General features: G+C 43.1%; 3 protein-coding genes across 6 annotated transcripts in view; 2 read left to right on the top strand and 1 right to left on the bottom strand.

The window, feature by feature from the left end:
- The window catches only part of LOC106742385 (dopamine receptor 1), a 97,844-nt gene extending 95,177 nt beyond the window's left edge, over window positions 1-2,667 (top strand). For both annotated transcript variants that reach the window (XM_014615274.1, XM_014615275.1), the window contains exon 7: window positions 378-2,667. In XM_014615274.1, coding sequence (XP_014470760.1) covers window positions 378-662 — 285 coding nt within the window. In that variant the 3' untranslated portion in view covers window positions 663-2,667. The remainder of the gene's footprint in view (window positions 1-377) is intronic.
- Window positions 2,668-3,883: 1,216 nt separating this feature from the next.
- On the bottom strand, window positions 3,884-13,498 carry LOC106742368 (methionine--tRNA ligase, mitochondrial). The gene is made up of 7 exons (XM_014615245.1): window positions 13,048-13,498; window positions 10,562-10,726; window positions 8,825-9,099; window positions 8,510-8,741; window positions 8,194-8,429; window positions 7,829-8,063; window positions 3,884-7,629 (listed from the first exon to the last, which is right to left on the bottom strand). The coding sequence occupies exons 1-7, from the start codon at window positions 13,301-13,303 to the stop codon at window positions 7,064-7,066; spliced, it is 1,965 nt and encodes a 654-aa protein (XP_014470731.1). The 5' UTR covers window positions 13,304-13,498; the 3' UTR covers window positions 3,884-7,063.
- An 843-nt stretch (window positions 13,499-14,341) lies between these two features.
- LOC106742369 (casein kinase I isoform alpha-like) lies at window positions 14,342-18,991 on the top strand. 3 transcript variants are annotated; one of them, XM_014615248.1, is made up of 6 exons: window positions 14,342-14,949; window positions 16,126-16,235; window positions 16,393-16,615; window positions 16,710-17,003; window positions 17,106-17,394; window positions 17,548-17,763. In XM_014615248.1, exons 1-6 carry the CDS (start codon window positions 14,821-14,823, stop codon window positions 17,634-17,636), a joined length of 1,134 nt encoding a protein of 377 aa, XP_014470734.1. In that variant the 5' UTR covers window positions 14,342-14,820; the 3' UTR covers window positions 17,637-17,763. The 3 variants fall into 3 exon arrangements, with proteins under 3 accessions (XP_014470734.1, XP_014470732.1, XP_014470733.1); XM_014615246.1 differs by lacking the exon at window positions 17,548-17,763 and adding an exon at window positions 18,370-18,991 and having other exon boundaries at window positions 14,343-14,949; XM_014615247.1 differs by lacking the exon at window positions 17,548-17,763 and adding an exon at window positions 18,370-18,991 and having other exon boundaries at window positions 14,343-14,949; window positions 17,106-17,361.
- The last annotated feature ends 338 nt before the right edge of the window (window positions 18,992-19,329 follow it).

Below are 19,329 nucleotides of genomic sequence, written 5' to 3' on the forward strand. Positions count from 1 at the left end.
CGGCGAGAAGGAAGTCGCGAGTTTCGTTCTCCCGTGCACTCGGTACTCTCATTAAGAAGTTTGAGATTCTTTGGGAATACCTCAAAGAAACTGCCACATCCCCCTCTTTTTATTCTCGACGTTAACCCGACCGATGATATCCAAAAGTTGCCGAGATTGTTTAAAATAGAATCTTCACTTAAGATCTGCAAGATCCCACTTAAAGTTAAGCACGGAATGAAATCCCACCGTTAAATTCTTTTCGATTGAAACTTCCCTCTCTTTAAATCCCGCTTATAGTTCAGAGACCACTCTCGTGTCTCGACCGAGCATTCCCCCGGAAGAAGCGTAGAATTTCTCCCGGTGATCGACTGAGACGGCTGTTCCTCCTTGAACAGGTTCTCACGTGGCTCGGCTACAGTAACTCGGCCTTCAACCCGATAATCTACAGCATCTTCAACACTGAGTTCCGGGAGGCGTTCAAGAGGATCCTCACGAAGGGGGCGCGCGCGAGAGGCAATCAGCCGTCGACCAGCGAGTGCGGCGAGTTCCGCTCGGTGGTGGTGCAGAAGCGCAACGGCTCCATGATCGAGTGCAATATCAGTCCGAGATCGAGCGCGGACAGCTGCCAGGTCGGCGTCATGGCTCAAAGGCATCGCGACACCATCGTCAGCGCCATATAAAACAGTTCAACGAGCGTCCTCCACTCCCTTCTCGATCTTGAGAATAAACGATTTCTCTTCGGATCTCACTCGCCGCTCTTGCCGGTCGGTCGGCTGGTCGTCGCGCGTCTCACCCAAAAGCTCCGCTCCCGATCTCATCTCGCGATCACGAGGAACCCGCGAAGGACACGATGCAAGGTCTGCGCCGAGAAGAAGAGGCGGTCGACAGAATCGCCGGTCTCTCTCGTTTACATCAAAATTCCCCATCGCACCGGTAAACATCGATCAGCAACATGGTGTCGATCAATTTCGGATCGATCTCTCACCCTGAAGAAGTGAATCTGAAGCGTTCCACGAAACATTGGAAATCATTCCATGAAGAACGCGGCGCTAACTCGCAAACCAAATTAAGCATTACGTCAATGTTGTAATTTCCCACTCGACGATGCAACGTGTTACATACGTGTGTTATATTGCACTTGCGCTGTCGAGTGGGAAATTGTAACATCGATGCAATGCTATTGTTGGTGTTTACCTGGGCTGGCGCAACAACAATGTGTCAACATGATGAAAGTGTTAATTGAATGTTATATTTGTGTACTTTTTAACACACTCCTCAGTGTTAAAGTAATGCAAAATTTCAGTGGACTGTTTTCAACAAACACAATTTTTTACTGTGTATAATCTGTTCGATCGTTCACTCGAACAAATTTTGCTCGTCCGAACGAGGTCGTCTCAGTAATCCCACCGCTTTCTTTTCTCGGTGCAGACGACGTGACGAACTCGAAGTCGCGCCTTTACCATGCCTGAAGAGGAGACTTTCGTCTTGCGGCGCGCGTTAAAGGGGGTAGAAAAGTTCGAACTTGTGAAAAGTCGGTAAAATTGAACTCGTTACTGCAGGTATAAGAATTAATCGGATACGAAATCATTTTAGTAGGCTAATATATCAAAATAAATGAAAAAATTAAATTTAAAAGATGTAATAAAAATATAATTTTAAAAATATTACCATATGAAACTGCTGCAATCCGCCCTACCGTGCATATCGGTTTAGCAAAGATTGCAAATGATACGGCTGGCACTTTTAATAGAGATAAATGGCGCTATGTTTTGAAAGCTTTCCTCTGTACTTTGCACTAAGAGGAAAAGAAATACTCGACAAAAATTGATAAAATGGCATCGAAAAAAAAATATCGCAGAAATGAAGTGTTTCAAAGTTTTATATGTAAAACGGCTGATTTACTTGATTTAACGAAAAAAATAGAGTCACAGGCCTTTAACGAGCCCGAGCACAGATTTTCTATAGTGCTATTAAATATTAATATTATCAATATTAATACGTCTGCGGGAGGATGTAAAGCTTAAACTGTATATTAACGTACGCACCGGATTATTCCTCGATAAATATAATTTCACAGTGTAATATAATTCCTCATTAAATCATCTCAGGATTTTGCTTTTGTATTAAGTCAAATTTCACCGACTTTTCGGAAGCTTAGACTTTTTTACCACCTTTTTCAATCCTCCACGATTTTCCGCGAGGAGTGTATCGATTGCGAAGCGGTTTTCCGCCTCCAACACCTGAATCCGGTGATTTCACACCCGTTACTCCGTTCCCCCGTGTTTTCTCAACGAAAGTAATTCAACGCGAATTTTGTCTTGTTATTTTCGATACATTTCGATCGTTGCGATGAGTCAACGCCGACGACGAGGCCTCTCGCGCAACTTTCAATACGGCTGGTTACTTACGAACCTGCATTATGCGATTGCCTCGCTCTCTCCCTCCCCTCCTCACTCTCTCTCTCTCTCTTTCTCCGGTGTACATAAAATCTGCATAGGATATCGCTTGTACCAACAACAACAAACAACAATATGAGTTCCCTCTCGCGGCGTGGAGAACTTTATTATTCGCATCCGACGCAAGGCTTATAAACGCCGAACTCTGATTGCCTCCCTTATAAGCGCGTAATATTATTTAATATTAAGTAATATTTCTGGAATATTAATAGATGGTTCTATGTCCACTCCTAATAATATTTAAAAAATAATATCATTTAATGTTACTGTAATATTATATATTTTTAAATATTCAACTCTATGTATATACATAATACATATAATTGAAGTTATTTTATTCCAAATATATTACAATACTAATTGTTGTATTATATAAATAAAATCGAAAGAATTTAATTTATATATATTTTTCTATATTATTAGTATTTTTTTTTTTTTTTAATATTCTAAGAATATTTGTATAATATGCCAAGAATATTATGTGGACATATAACATCTAAATAGAACATTCCTATAATATTAAACAGTATTACATAACATTCTTAGAATATTACAAGAATATTATTTTAATATTGAATAATAATATATATAATAATATTATATTAATTTATTATTATTCAATATTATATTAATATTGAATAATAATGTATATAATATAATATATAATAATAATGTATATAATAATAATATTCATATAATATTCTAGGAATATTACGCGCTTATAGGGTCAAAGGAGGACTGGCGACTGCAGCTACGATGACATTGTGTCTCGCTCGTGTGTAAAAAAATATATATATGTGTGTATGTAAAAACTGCGGACGCCGATGAAAACTCTCAAGCGCGTTATTGAGTCTCTCTCCTCCAAGCAAGATGCACGGTAGTTACGTCGCGACTACAGCGTAATATCAATCGATGTTCTAGTCTAGCTGTCATCGACGCTCGGTCCGCGAGAGAGAATTTTCTTAGGGAGAAGCGCGCGGTAAACGAGACTGCGTGTCTCTGGCGACCGTCGGGTTCCAGAAAAGGGTTTCCGATATCGTCACAGCGCGTGTCAGCAATAAACTCGGTCGAGTGTTCCGCGAAGAAAACGACCGGAACAAAGGGAATTCTCGGCACTTCGCGTCTCCGCCTCCTCGCGAGACAATTGAAACGATTACGATGAGCCGGTAAAAATTGTTTTACGGGAGACGCGATGCTTTTTGAGTAGATCGATCGGTGGCGCGAATTTGTCTAAAATGCGTTTTTATGCGCGCAATCCGGAGAGTCTAGAACTGGTATTTATAGTCGGATCTTGTATTTAGGATCGTCTTAAATTCATCTTGGTTAATGTTTATTGGGGATGCATTTGAAGATGAACTTAAGATAGTCTTAATCCTCGCGAGGAAAAATCGGAGTCATTCATTACTTCAGCAAGGGATGTTTATTTATTATATTATTATATATTGTTTTTTTTTTTATATTCTTGCTTATTGGTTCCATATGATTAATGAACTTTAGTTTCAATCAAACGGAATGCATATTCATATATTTGGATCACTCACGACTCCTTTCTGTTCATGTTTCGTTATTTCATTTTTTCTTGCGAGGGTTAAATATAAAATTTGACTATGAATACCAGGTGTCAACTTGTGAGATGCTCATTGCAGTGTCGAAACGCGGTCACGTGGTCTTAATCTGATCAGCTGTGAAAGAAGAAAAAATTCGATTTTATTTAGCTTCTAGCGTGACGCACCGACGAGGTAATATTAAAGGCCATTGGCTCTTACGGGATTTGATGTACAGGAAAATTTCTCTGTTTAAGAACCTCCCTCCAGTCGACAAGTTTCTTGGTAAATTTGCGTCAAATCAGCGTAAATGATGAACTGCAGAAATGCAGTTTATTTTACATGTTTAAGAAATATTTTATACGTTTTATTGGGCTGTATTCATATATATTCATTGTCAGTCTATTGTGAATTGTTCGACAAGTCCGTCGAGAGTTTTACAAAAATCTCTCAAAATCAATACCCCCATTAGATAGTCTTATTTTCTCTCTGTCGTTTTTTCCGACGACCTTCTGTTCTCGAAAAAAACGATCGATACATTACTGTATAAAGTTATGCCCAACTATAAAAAAGTATCGGCCTCGAACCCTTCGCAGAAAACCCCTACGAACTTATCGAACGACCCAATATAATATGCGTAACACAAATATTTTCAGTACTGGCAGCGAATATACGAACACAGCCATTGTGAATCTGTGTACATATCGATAAAACATTGAGGGGTAACCGCAAATTAAAAAATTGATACTTATTATGCCCTAATATCCAGATATTTATATCGGATGACTAAAAATAGCCGATAATGTTATCTTTCTTCAATTACCTCCGGGAGCCTTTTAGAGCCCTTTTTCCGTACGAAAATTTACCCTGAAGGCTGAAGGTCTAATATTACCTCGCGTCGCGTAATGTGAACCACTAATTTAGATATTAAAATGCTTCATGTTGCTCATTATGTGTTTTATTATTTTTTCTGTGCAGTCTTTTCGCGTATAATACTTATTTCGGAATGATACAATTCTCAAGGAGAAAGTATGTGCGGGACTGTAATATTCAAAATTCGACATTGTTATACCCTTCCCGTGTGTTTTTCACTGTCCAACAACTTTGATCACGTGACCTATTTTGACGGTAAAAACCAGCGTTGAGCGTTACGATAAAAAGGCACTTCCCCTTCTCTTTTTGTTTTTTTCTTTCTTTTTTTTTTTAGCGCGAAGACTACGCGGTGTTCGATGCGTGCGAGCGCGACAGTTTGCGGAGATCATCGTTAAAGACAATCACCGGAACCTAACTTTCGAGGCATATCCAAAAGACATGATCCACCGAAATCGTAGTATCTCTTCTTCCTATCCCTCCCCCCCCCGTCGCCTTCTCTCTTTCTCTAAGTGATACGACGACAGGCATAGAGTGGAGAAATTTGTCGATTAATAGAAAAAAAAAGTATCCGAATGTAGCGCTTAGTATACTAATCTCGTCAAGCAATCGTAACTAATGGAGCAATGTCGATAGCCGATCTACGATGTTAAAGCTGGATGTGTTACTCGAGATGACACGTTTCTAAATAGCAACGTCTGTCTCGCAGAGCGTAAAGATGTGGAAGAGGAGGAGAAAAGAAAATGAAGAAAACTTCAATAGCAATAGGAGGTCAGCGCGCGGCGAGAGCGACGCCGCGCGTCTACAGAAGAAAAAAAAAAGAGAAAATTCATTTCCCATCTTGTAAATAGCCATTTAATTATTTTTCTATTTGACGGGGCGCGCGACGAGAGACGCGCCGCGAAAAAAGGACTCTCGCATGCGGGCGGTGATATTCGCGGGAGACCCGGCGAGATCTCGACTCCGCGGCCGCGCTCGGACATCGACGCGATATATAACGATCGTCGTCGTCGTCGTCGGTGCCACCCGTCGAATCTCAAAACTCAATTCTGCATCACGACATATCCAAGCGGAAGGAAGTAGTCACGGGCCAATTTCTGGCGTTCGCGGGCGATCCGTCGAGCTTCCTTGATACATCTATATCTACGATACGCAGAGCGCACCGCGATCCGGCGCGCAGAGGGAATGCGAACTGCTGCTGCTGCGTGCATCACGAATGCGTTGTATCGTGCGAAAATAATGCGTGTCGCATAAACATGTAAGAACGATCGGTCGAACGGACGTACGGACAAAAGTACAGATGACTCTGTTAACGGTAGTTAACAGGAGTTTGCTGTACACTTGGTTTCAAAACGGTTTGAACACTTTCATTCAATGCAGTTTGAAACACAGACAATGATCCCATACGGAATTTGTTTTTGATTAATTCCCAGAAGTTAGGATCATCGGCTACATTCCAAAAAAAAAAGAAAATACTGAAACCATGTTGAAACCGAGTATACAGAGAACTCCAATAATGCCATTCACTTCCGGTTGGAGTATTTTAGCTCACATCGTATCTACATAATTTTGTATTACGACTGTTGGTTCTGAGAAGAAAGCGGGGAGCACACATTTCTGCATAACGCATAAGGGGATGAGCCAATCAAAGTCCTTCATTTCCATCCTGAAGATAGAAACAAAGGATTCTGTTTGGTTCATTACGCGTTATGCATTATGCAGCAGTGTGTGCTCCCTGCTTTCTTCTCAAAACCAAGTCATGATATAAAAAGACGCAGATACTCGATGCGTCTGAGCCGAGGTACTCTAACTGGAAATGGAAAGTACGTTCTCTGTACGAATGAACAGTCGAACGAACGAACGAACGAACGAACGAACGAACGAACGTAAAAGCGAACGGACGAAAGAACGAGTGAAAGAACAAACATGGGACTCTCTCGCCGGCACGACTCGTGCGCAATGTTGATGTATACTAATGATATATTCGAATGACCGTTCTCTGTAAATATATTAGAGTAAGAGACTTCGAGATACACATGAGAATATTAGATCTTTCTCTCTTTGCTTACTTGCTATCGATTCCCTCCATCCCGCATTCCGTCGACAAACGGAACGATCGATGTCTCTCATTGCGTCGGGCGATTCTACGACCGACAGATTCGCGATAAGCCGGCTCCGTAGTGACTCTGGGTATTTTTTTTTTTCTTTCCTTTATTGACTTCTAATTTTCTTAAACAATATTACGCTGTTCCGCTCGATGCATCTCTCTTTCGCGCCGCCGCCGCCGTTGAAGTACTCAGGCACGGTGTCCGTCCACGCGCGATTCTCCTTCCGGACGTTCAGAAAATCGAGCAGACCGCCGCTCAGCCTCGGCGCGATCGGATACAGTATCAGAGCGGCTATCCTGCTGCTTTCCAGCGCGAGCGAGATCACAGCTCTGAGCTCTCTCGAGTCCGCATGATCGGGCCGCTTTCTCAGCTGCCAGGGCTCGTGGTGTGCCACCATCTTATTCGCGGAATGGAGCGCGCTCATCACCGCGTCCACGACGTGGTGCAAGTTGTACTCCTCGTAGCTCTTGCGCGTACTCTCGCCGAGAGACCGCAGAGCCTCCTTAGTCTCGACGGCCGTCTGAGACTGTAGCACGTTCCAATACTTGGCCGGGTCGGGGAACTCCCTCGACGGGTTGATCGTCTTGCCGGCACAACGGCTCACCAGGTTGCCCAGCGTGTCCGCCAATTCGGAGTTCAGTACGTTCGTAATTTTCGTCGAACTGTAATCTGTAATGCATGAGGGTGTACGTTGAAAGTTTCTGGAAGGAACACTTTGAACACACCTTCTAAGTAAATGTAAACTCTTCTCGCTTTTCCCATTGAATCATTAGTAAAATTCTTTTCTTTTCCCAAGACCCAAGACACCCCAAGTGGTAAGAATTATTGTACTCGTTCTGCATAACGAATAAAATCAGATTCGTCTTACTCGCGTCGTTCTGCGGCACCGCCTCTCTCAGAAGGAAATATCGCAGTCCGTCCTCCGAGTAATCATTCGCGGCTTCAAACGGCGATATCACGTTTCCTTTCGATTTCGACATTTTCTGGTGATCCACGGTCCAATGAGCGTGACAGAGCAGTGTCCTTGGAGGCTCGAGACCCGCCGCTATTAAGAATGCCGGCCAATAGACACCGTGGAACTTCAATATGTCTTTCCCGATCACCTGTTCGCGCGATCAGCGTATTCTTTTCATATAGAATTCGTCGAGCAATTTAACGGTGATTTATACATTTCGCAGGATAGCCTGCAGGACACTCGATAACAGTTAAAAGTCACTGAAAAAAAAAACATACTTGTACAGCGGGTGGCCAGAATTCCTTGAACGACTCGTCCGGGTACCCCAGAGCCGTTAAGTAGTTCACTAAAGCGTCCATCCACACGTAAATCGAGTGCGACTCGTCGCACGGAGAAGGCATCGCCCACGGCACTTTGTTCCTGACTCTAGAGATGCTCAGATCTCGTAAACACGTGCCCTCCTCCACCCACTCAGACAAAATCTTGTGATACAATGCTGGTCTCACTACATTCTCTATAAAGATTCGAGAGAAGAGTGTTACGAAAAGGCTCGTTGAAGAAAATGAATCGCCGTAAATAGAAGCCGCAACGTACCATCTTTGAGCCAGTGCTTGAGATCGTCTTGAAGGGCGCTAAGTCGGAACTTGTAATTCTCCTCCTCCGTCCACTCCACTGTATTTCCCGACTCGGCTGATACCTTGATCGTTTCACCGCTCGGGTTTTTCTGTTCCGCCAACTCCATGTCGGACAGGAACGCCTCGTCCGACACGCAATACCATCCCGAGTATTTCCCCAGATAGATGTGTCCCCTTTCCTCCAATCGTTTCTGAAAATGCGCAATTTCCAGCGTGAGCCGATCACGCGTCCAGCGTGGCGCGGGCGGTCGGAATAAAGTAATGTTTTAAGAACCCAAAAGTGATGCACCGCGTCACGGTGCTGCTTTTCTGTGGTTCTAATGAAACGCGAGTAATCCACTTCGAACCTATCGCACATTTCCCTGAATTGCCGCGAGACCTTCGTGCAATATTCGAGATTCGGCGCGCCCGCCGCGGCTGCGGCCGCTCTGATCTTGTTGCCGTGCTCGTCGGTGCCGGTGATCAGGAATGTCCTGTGACCCAGCATGGCGTTGTAGCGGGCCACGGCGTCGGCCAGAACCGCGCTGTACAAATGTCCGATGTGCGGACCTGACAATGCAAAAGACAGCGTTCGTTTTTAGTTTTACTGCTGACAAACAGACGGTAAGGCTGGATCTACGCAGGAGGAAGAAGTTATCAATTCAAGACTCGTATTCTCGTATTACTCGTAAAATCTGATGCCGGACTGACGGCAGGAATCGAACGGGATCTGTTGTTCCGATGTATTTAAATGGAACACACTGCAAATCCTGCTCGCTTTCTGCCGCCAATTTGTTATCAGATTCTATCAGCATATTCGTCGACGGCATAACAGCAGATTGCGGACACAGATGTCTATAGATTTGTCGACAGATCCTGCTCGATCTGTCGTCAGACTGCTAACAGATTGCTTATCGGGTTAATTTTAGCAGGAGGTTCTCGAAACAGTTTCATGTTCATTTCTCTTCGACGGAAATGTCGAGGCATCGATAGTCGCCGGGATGCAACACGAAAGAAGGAGTCAGCTGCTCGTATAGTTAAAATTTAGTTACTAGACCTACTTTTTAGCTTTCTACCCGATATTTTTTCCTCTCAAGATTCGTGAAAATTATTTATCATGTATATAAGAGCAAGTTTTATTTTCATGTAAGATTATACATTCTTGCATATATATATATATATATATATATATATATATATATATATATATATATATATATATATATATATATATATATATATATATATATATATATATATATATATATATATATATATATATATATATATATATATATATATATATATATATATATATATATATATATATATATATATATATATATATATATATATATATATATATATATATATATATATATATATATATATATATATATATATATATATATATATATATATATATATATATATATATATATATATATATATATATATATATATATATATATATATATATATATATATATATATATATATATATATATATATATATATATATATATATATATATATATATATATATATATATATATATATATATATATATATATATATATATATATATATATATATATATATATATATATATATATATATATATATATATATATATATATATATATATATATATATATATATATATATATATATATATATATATATATATATATATATATATATATATATATATATATATATATATATATATATATATATATATATATATATATATATATATATATATATATATATGAGAATACGAGTCTTGAATTGATATTAACATTTCCAACAAAACACTAAAGGCTTATTACACCTGTCGTAGATCCGGATTAAAGGCTCGTCTATAAAACGGTCGCAAGATCGTGCATGACCATCTGTCGTTGGAATTGAAAGTGGACCGCCGACTCGAGCGACTGCGACTACACGACCCTGCGATCGCATTGTCGACTTTGCTTGAGATCAAAAAATTTGAACTAAAAAAAAAAGAAAAAAAAGGAATGCAGCGTACCAGCGTTCACGTAAAAAATAGGCGTGGTAATGCACTTGTTCCGCGACAGATCTTGAACATATCGTCTCCTGATCGTTTGACCCCACGGTGGCCGTACGTTTTTCAACAGATGAGGAAATATCGAGAATCTCGAGGGCTCGTATCTGGGCGTTGTTACGTGCTCGACTGAAATTCAAATCAACAACATTCGTTATCGTCGCAACCGAGATCTTTCTTCTCCGTAGAAGAAATACAAAATATACGCGAGGAAGATCCAATACGGTGTACTTCAATGATCAACGGAACCACAAACCACTCATTATTACCTGGGAATTTGTGTTTTAACCTGCGTCAGGCCGGGAACTTACTACGTACGTTCATTACAAGCGCAGCTTAGCAGACATGAAGGTATTCTCTACGAAGGAATATAAAGTTCGTATTGAACGGTGCATTTCCACGACGCGGCAAAAGTATCTTCACGAATGCGCGTGAAGTGACGTTCAGACTCTCAGCCTTGGATTTACACGTTTATTTTTCTATAATTCTATACACACATAATTACAATACATTACACAACAATGAAGCATAACACGGAGGGACGTCGCGAAATCTCTCATTTCTCATTCTCGACGGTGCCCGGTTCGAGAGATATCGTTTCCAGCTGAGCTATCAGATCCATGTGCTTGAATTCATTTGGATTGTGGGTGAACGTGTCGAGCAGCTGCAACCTGTGCTCATTGTCGGTACAGTAGTACAACTGCAGCTCATTGGCCAGACACTGGGCCTCCTGCACATCCAGCAATTTCGTATCGAATTCCCCGCGCATAAGCACGACGTCCTTCTCGTCTCTCAATTCGGTGTAATGTATCATTGTTAAGCACTCGGACGCGTTCTCCTTGTGTGTCTGGTACCAAAGGAGCGGCGTCATGTGCACCTCGGGGCCGTAGAACTGGCACATTATGAACTCGTAACCGTGCTCGCGTGGCAACGGCAGGAGGAACGTGGGATACCGCTCGCCGCGCGCGAACATCTTCTCGTACTGCACGGCCGTCATCGTACCGCAAATGCAGTCCTTCCGCTCGTGATACTCCTTCCATATCTCCGTTATCTCCTCCTTCGACTTGTCTCTTATCATGTCGACCTTCATTATGTCGTTCAACCGACCTCCCTGCGTTTGCGTGCCGGACTGCTCCAATATTGGCTTCGCCTCGCTCCGGTAGAACTTCGCAGCTCTCTCGCGTCTCTCTTTAACAATAACGTTCGAACATTTCTCACTCACCAATGCAACAGACGCACACGAGGAAGATGAGCATGAGCGGATGAGCGTCTCGGGAAAAAAGGTGAATAGAGATAACGGTATCAGACTAATTATCAGGTCAGTCGAAAATTTGTCGAGGAGTTTCGTCTCCTTGTTAAATTTGGCTCCATCGCCGCATTCAGTGGAAGATCATTCGTAGGTCGACTCGTCGCTGTTGTGTTTATCATCACTTGCCAATGCTCCGGCAAATAGGACATCATGACGATATCAGAGGTTTGTTTTCTGTTCCTGCACCGGTTAGTTCAAGAAGTGTACACTGAAGCGTTTTTTTATCGGGGCTAGAAATGATATCCGAAGCCTCGAACTTCGAACCTTCAACGCGTCATATTTGGATAATGAAATTTTGAAGTGTGAAAGTTCAAATATTTGGATACTCGAATACCTGAATATTCGAAGTTTCAAGAACTGGAAAATCTGTGTGTTCGTTCTTACAGGCGTACTAAATAATATTCACTGTTGTACAGAATTAATAAGTAATTATTTTTACATTGCGTTATGCTGTTATATACGGAAAAATTTGCATTTGTTTTAAAATAAAGTTAATAAGGTTTGTTGCTCAATATTTGTGCTTTCTTCCTTCGTTTTGTTTTAGACTAGATAAATGCAAATCTCAAAATTGAAATAAAAATACTTACCCAACAACACCTATGTGTCTAAAAGACACTTATTGTCTAAATTTTAGACTCTAAAAGATGTCCTTAGAACATCTTAATGTTGCCTGGGTTAAACTGATACTCTCTAATTGCACAATACTTTGTTACACTCTCCAAAATTAGTTCTATTGACAGCAAATGCAGGAAACATCAAGTAGCCTGCATCATTGTCATTAAATTACCACACTTTCACTCCAATGTTTACAATAAACATGGATATGTGAAACAATACACCTGAATAACTGAAATTACATATCATCGTTTCTATTTTGAAAATTTACGCTTTTAGATCCCAGGTGGAACAAATTTCTCAAAGATTTCTTAAAGATTTCTTTAAGACATTTTTTAAACATTTGTCCTGCCTGGGATGTTTACTGCACGGCTATCAAAATTAATTATATAACAAGTAAAAAATTAGGAGCTTTCCATTCCAGAGAGACTTTACGACATCTACGAACAATTGAACCGAATTTTCCGACTGACCCGAGATCTAAAAGTGAGGTCGCTGAAGCGATCACAATCTAAAGATCATTTACCTCTCTTCTCGAAAGCCTTCTTCTCCTGCTGTTCGACGCGCTGCAGAAATTCCTCCGGGCTGGTCCGCTGCATCTGTGCGATCTTCCCCGCATACTTATCGTAATAGGGATTCTTCTGCAACTCCTCGAGAACCTTTCCCAGCCTCGCCCGGCTCGTCATTGCGTGCCTCTCCTGGCTCACGACTATTCTCAGACTGTTCCCCAGGTGCCTGCCTAACCTCACACCCGCAGTGTTTCGCAGCAGGACGCTCGCCATAGATCCCGCTTGTCTCCTTCCTCTGCTCTCCAAAGGTGTCTTCCCTTCTCGGGACGTGGCACCGGAAGCAGACCTTGAATTTCACGCTGGCTCGTAGATACGAACGATCGACGAAGCGATCGACTCTACATCACGTCGAAGACGTATCAGCGGGTCGCCGCCATGTTGAGCGCGCGCGCGCCTCGAGAAGTCCGCGAAGCCAGATGTCATCATTGGCGCTTCAAAAACCGCTCTTCGCGGCCGAAACGATCGCGCGCGAGTTTCTCCGGCTGTTCCCGTCACAGTCCGTCAGGTTGTCGTCATTACGGACCATTCGAGCGACGGACGCTCGTTAGCCAACGGGCCGCCGCCGGCCACGCGCGAACAATGGTCTATAAAGATACGAATAAGTAGCACGAGGTCCCGGTGCCGTATCCGCGAGAGAGAGGAGAGTCAGAGAGAGAAAGAAAACGCGTTCGAGACGGCACCTTTGACCCACATCGGCCGAGTTCCGGATCGGCGTTCGCGAGCAGATTCACGCCGTACGGATGATCCGCTCCACGGAGTCATCGGGACGATCGCTCGGATGATCGTATTTACATAGCCATGTTTCGTCGCTGGCGAAAAATGCGACAGCGCGCCGACCGAGATTCGGAACTCGCTCGTTCGCGCGTCGAGCTGCTCGTTCGGGTGACTCGCGGCCTAGCGGGGGAAAAACTCCCGTTAGCCCGTCGACGAGAGCGCGACAGGAGGTCGGGGGCGCTCGTGGCGCGATCTAAGCGCGTTTCGAAGCGCCCGCGAAGTACTTCGGCCTCAAGCGAGCGACTTCAGGCCGCTCGGGACGCGCGAGCAAACGGCTGTTGTCGAGACGCGATCACACGAAACGCGCGCGCGAGAGAGAGAGAGAGAGAGAGGAGATATCTCCGAGGATCCATCGGCGCCGCCGTCAATTCTCCACACGGTCGTCGTCGTCGTCGGCGGGCAACCACGCGCAAGAGTAGCTCCATTGAGCGGCAACGGGTGTCTCTGCCGTCGCTGGCTGCGTGTGACGCATCGCTTCCGGAACCGTCAGTCGTGTCCGCAGCGAAAGGGAAAATGTCGGCGCGCTGTCGGTGCGGCCGTACGTGCCACTGCCAATGACTCCTCGCCCCCGACGCGGTGTGCAGCGCGCGCGAGACACCCCGGCACATCGTGATATCGCGAGCGTCCCCGACGTAGGCGAGCTGTGAAGTCGAGCCGAGATTTCGGCTTTCACGGAGCGTCCTGATACGCCCCGGTATCGCTCTCTCTCTGTGCCTCGATCTGCGAGTCGACCTGCGTGCGCGAAAACGGGAGCCGCATACACGGCCGGAAAAAGAGAGAGAGAGAGAGAGAGAAAGTGGGATCGTGGGACGAGTGGGAAAGAGAGAGAGGGAGAGAGAGAGACCGTAGGTGCAAAACTACACCGCCGTATAGGGGACGCAGTGCGAGGGTAGAGCCGGACAGTGAGAAGAAAAAGGAAGAAGTGGAGAGAGAAGACACACCGAGAGAGTAGTGACATGGCGTCGTTAGCGATATCAATAACAAAGAATGAGTTTATTGCGGGTGGCAAGTACAGGTTGATGAGGAAGATCGGCTCGGGCTCGTTCGGCGACATTTACCTCGGCATCAACATCTCCAATGGCGAGGTATGGGACGAGAGAGAGAGAGAGAGGGAGAGATTCTCGGTAGTTAGCACGGCTGGCTGCCAGCTCGACCGCCTCCGTCGCGTTTCCCGTTGCGTCCCTTCACGCTCCCGTCGACTCGTCCTCGTCGTCCACGCGATCGGTGTTGCTCTTTCATTAACATGACAACGACGATGACGCCGACGCGACCTCCGCTGCGAGACCGAGATCTGGCCACCGAGAGATCTCTCGCGACCCTTCGCAACGCGAACTCACCGCCGATACGTCACATCGGTCGGCCGAGCGACGGGTTCTTCTCGGGCGACGGCGAGGCTCCCCGTGGTCAAACGCACCCCCCACGGATTGCAATGCGGGTACAACACACGCTCGCCGCTCCGTGCGGATCGTCCGAGAGAAAATGCCCACACGGTGTCGCGAATGACGTGCGTGTCCTGCGCTCGAGATAAATTTCGGCGTTCGTCGTAATATTAATTATCGGTGTAACGCCGAGAACGGCGTTCGTATCTCGTTGACGAAAGTGGCCCGCGTCCGGGTTTCCGCGTGTCCGCCTCGAGACGGCTCGCCGGAATTCGTCGAGATCGACCAGGTCCCGGGTTCTGTGTCTCGCGAGGTTATAAGGCGCAGGAAGGAAGGTGGAATTAATCGCGACGGGCAGAGGTGAAAATATGACAATGATCGTTTCGTCTCTACCGCTGCTTGTTTCCCTGTTCAGCCGATCGTTGTTAGCGTTACCTTTCGGTTACCTTTCAGCTTGAGTAGAGTTCAGGTGTGATTCATATGTAACTTAAAATCCTGCTAGAGTGACTTATCGTTCTCTATGCAATTAAAGAGCATATTCTGATTGGATTGCGTATCGTGCCAGTGTAGAATCACTGTCAAGCAATGAACCACATTACCCTTAAATTGACACACATTTCAACTAATACTTCTGGATGTTAGGATACAGTTATTCCGCCTTATGCTTGTATTTTATTATCGCTTGTTCAAGTCTATCTTTGAAAAATATTTTTACAATACTATCTTTAAGAACTACGTTAAGACTTTTTAAAACGCAATCATTCTGCGAGTCATCATGTTGCATAATTTTGTTAGTCACTCACTCGTCTAGTTTCTTGTGGCTTTTGAGTCAGAGGAATCTGTGAGACGCTACATAATCTGACAGCGCATGTTGCATTCTAGGAAGTTGCAGTCAAGTTGGAGAACATGAGAGCCCGGCACCCGCAGCTTTTATACGAGTCAAAGCTGTACAAAATATTACACGGTGGCATAGGAATACCGCATATACGCTGGTAATTAGAGAATCTAATTACCTTATCCTTCGTGTATTTTATTTAGATATTTTATCTTCTGCGCGGCTTCCATTATTGCAATGGATCGTGTAAGTTACATTATCAATTCAAATTTATGAGAATCAAAGAATTCATAAGACTTGCGATGTTTTTTTAGGTATGGTCAAGAACGCGAGTACAATGTTCTTGTCATGGATCTTCTCGGGCCTTCTTTGGAGGATCTGTTCACCTTCTGCTCAAGAAGGTTTACTATTAAGACAGTCTTGATGTTGGCGGATCAAATGATCGGTAGGATTGAATATGTTCACTGCAAACACTTCATTCACAGAGACATAAAACCGGACAATTTTTTAATGGGTATTGGTCGGCATTGTAACAAGGTAAATGTTTTTATTAACCCTCTGCTTGCTGTTAATCCATATCACAGATTAATTTCACACGATGCTCTAAACTATGAAAAAACCAATGTTGCAGCTATATCTAATTGATTTTGGATTGGCCAAGAAGTACAGAGACAGTCGTACAAGACTGCACATAATATATCGTGAAGATAAAAACTTAACCGGTACTGCAAGGTATGCTTCTATTAACGCACACCTTGGGATCGAGCAGAGTCGTCGCGATGACATGGAATCACTTGGTTACGTCCTCATGTACTTTAACCGGGGATCATTGCCCTGGCAAGGTCTCAAGGCGGCGACGAAGAAGCAGAAGTATGAAAAAATTAGTGAGAAGAAAATGTCAACGCCAGTTGAAGTCTTATGCAAGGTACACCCAATGCATCTTACGTATTTTTCTGGCGCGTGTCGCTCCCGTATGACACTTGCATCTGTAACACGGAGTATCTTGTATGTTTTTTTATCTTTTCAGGGATTCCCCGCCGAGTTCGCGATGTACTTGAATTATACGCGAGGCTTACGCTTCGAAGAGAGCCCAGATTACATGTATTTACGTCAACTCTTCCGCATACTTTTCCGTACGTTGAACCATCAATACGATTTCACATTCGATTGGACGATACTGAAGCAAAAAGTAGGGAACAGTACTATCAGTGGTGGGGTGGCAACAGCCGGACCAGGTCCCTCTCAAGGTGCTCAAGGTGCTCAAGGGCAAGGACAAAGCCAAGGTCAGGCACCTACTCAGGCCAACGCTCAATCAGGTGCAACCAAAGTTTTTGGAATCGATCTTTTGTAGCATGTGCACATAGTTTGTAGATTCCATTAGGAATCCATGCATACATATCTCCCGTGTCATTGTGCTACGTGCGGTCACCACAATCATTAACGTTCTTAACATCGATTCATCTTAATAGCGAATATCAAGTTGAAAAAATGGTTGGAGCCCGCTACGAAACTCAATAACGTATCAATTGGCACAAATCACTCTACCAAGAAGCAATAAGTCGAAGTCCCGAAGTAAAAATGCCTCTAACCTTCCGCTCCGATCAACCGACACCTCGCAAAATTTTGTGGACGATAGATTTCTCTTTGCATCTTTACTAATGATAACGACTAACATTTGCGGAGATACAAGTATGCTTCACTCTGATTAACATTTAACCAGAAATCAATTAACGCACAGTAATATTAAACGCATAGAAAAGTGCGTTCTATGTTACAATTTTCTTTTTGTTTCAACCAAATTTTTGATGTGTATCGACATGTACGCATTTTTTTTACAGTTTGTGCACAGTTTCAAGTTTCTCTGAGAACTTATTTGCAAAGAACGGTTATCACGGTAAATAATTAACAAGTTGTGAATTTATTCAAAGACATTGCCAAATTGTTTGAAATACGACGTATCTTATTACATCGAGTGTCTCTTTAGCTTCACACATAAAACTTGGAAGATTTAATGTATCGCATTCATTGCTGATTTCACTGGTATATTGTATAATCTGATCTTGATCTTAGAAATTGTCTAAAGGAGACTCGTTATAGCGTGCGTCTTCTAAATCATAAAATTGTAACGAAAGAAACTTACATTGACGTACAACACGCTGTCATGTGTGATATAATAGAAAAGTGACATTAGCAAAGAACGAGATTCGCGCAGCCATGTGTTATCCTTAACAAAGATCAATCAGTTAAATAATTATTTTGTATAATTTCAACGTCGCTTTCGTTTGTTCCAGGAGCGCGCTAAGACTATAACTCCAGATCGTAGCAACAACCTTGATTGCGATCGCTGAAATGTTTTATACGAGAGAGGTATCGAACTTCTTACAAATTGTTCATTCAAAGAGTCGTATCAGTCAAGGCTCTAATTTCGCTGTGCGAGGGAGAGAGGGAAAGCGAGAGAATGAAAGGGATGGAGAGAGAGAGAGAGAGAGAGCGTATGATTATGTGATTAGAAATGCAACATTCTTACAATGCGACACGGGAAGATGTGTATATCACGTAATTCACAAAGTTACACACGACATACTTTGTGTGACATTAGTACTTAGAGTTTCGGTTGATTGAACTCTTTGGATTGGAAATGCGAGTGAGACCCAGCCAGCCAGCCAGCCAGCCTGCTAGCCAAAAAAATGGCATGTTCTTTATTTTGTTACTATATATTTAATTTACCGTTATTCATTGAGAAACGAAATAAAAGGTTTTGATGTCCTGAAGATGACTTTTGTAAGCGAGCACGCGTTGATTGACCTCGAATACGAATAGTTGGAATCAAGCTGGAAGTTGCTGTATAATTTTCACGGGGAGAAAGAGAGAGAGAGAGAACGAGAGAGGACGTTCAGACCATTCTTGTGGTAATAATAATCCTGTAAAATTTTATATCTCTACTTCTACAAACGGAGATGCGATTCGCGCGCGCGCGAGAAAATACGTGAGTGTCTTGTGAGAGAGAAAGAAAGAGAAAGAGAGAGTGAGTGAGAGTATGAGCACTATCGTAAGGCGAACTGACATCTTGCTTCCTAAATTTTGTTTTGTCTTCAGTGTATAGTGTGAGCATACTAGCGTACGTGGAGTGTTGAGAAAATGTTAATATTTTTCTTATCAGGGTGATATGTCGGCAGCGCCAAAGATATTATTGCACGTATCTTTGACGCGTTCGAACTGAATAACTTTTTTTTACATGTATAAACGATGTC

This window comes from Dinoponera quadriceps, unplaced genomic scaffold (genome assembly GCF_001313825.1).
Source record: "Dinoponera quadriceps isolate SergipeBrazil2010 unplaced genomic scaffold, ASM131382v1 scaffold629, whole genome shotgun sequence".
Lineage (NCBI taxonomy): Eukaryota > Metazoa > Arthropoda > Insecta > Hymenoptera > Formicidae > Dinoponera > Dinoponera quadriceps.

Excerpts from the sequence above, each read along its gene's own strand:
- LOC106742369 (XM_014615248.1), top strand. The coding sequence starts at position 14,821 with ATGGCGTCGTTAGCGATATCAATAACAAAGAATGAGTTTATTGCGGGT. Across the intron at positions 14,950-16,125 it reads TCAACATCTCCAATGGCGAG|GAAGTTGCAGTCAAGTTGGA; the intron begins GTATGGGACGAG and ends GTTGCATTCTAG. Across the intron at positions 17,004-17,105 it reads CAGTTGAAGTCTTATGCAAG|GGATTCCCCGCCGAGTTCGC; the intron begins GTACACCCAATG and ends TTATCTTTTCAG.
- LOC106742368 (XM_014615245.1), bottom strand. The coding sequence starts at position 13,303 with ATGGCGAGCGTCCTGCTGCGAAACACTGCGGGTGTGAGGTTAGGCAGG. Across the intron at positions 9,100-10,561 it reads TATTTTTTACGTGAACGCTG|GTCCGCACATCGGACATTTG; the intron begins GTACGCTGCATT and ends TTGCATTGTCAG. Across the intron at positions 8,064-8,193 it reads TCTGGCCACCCGCTGTACAA|GTGATCGGGAAAGACATATT; the intron begins GTATGTTTTTTT and ends TCGCGCGAACAG.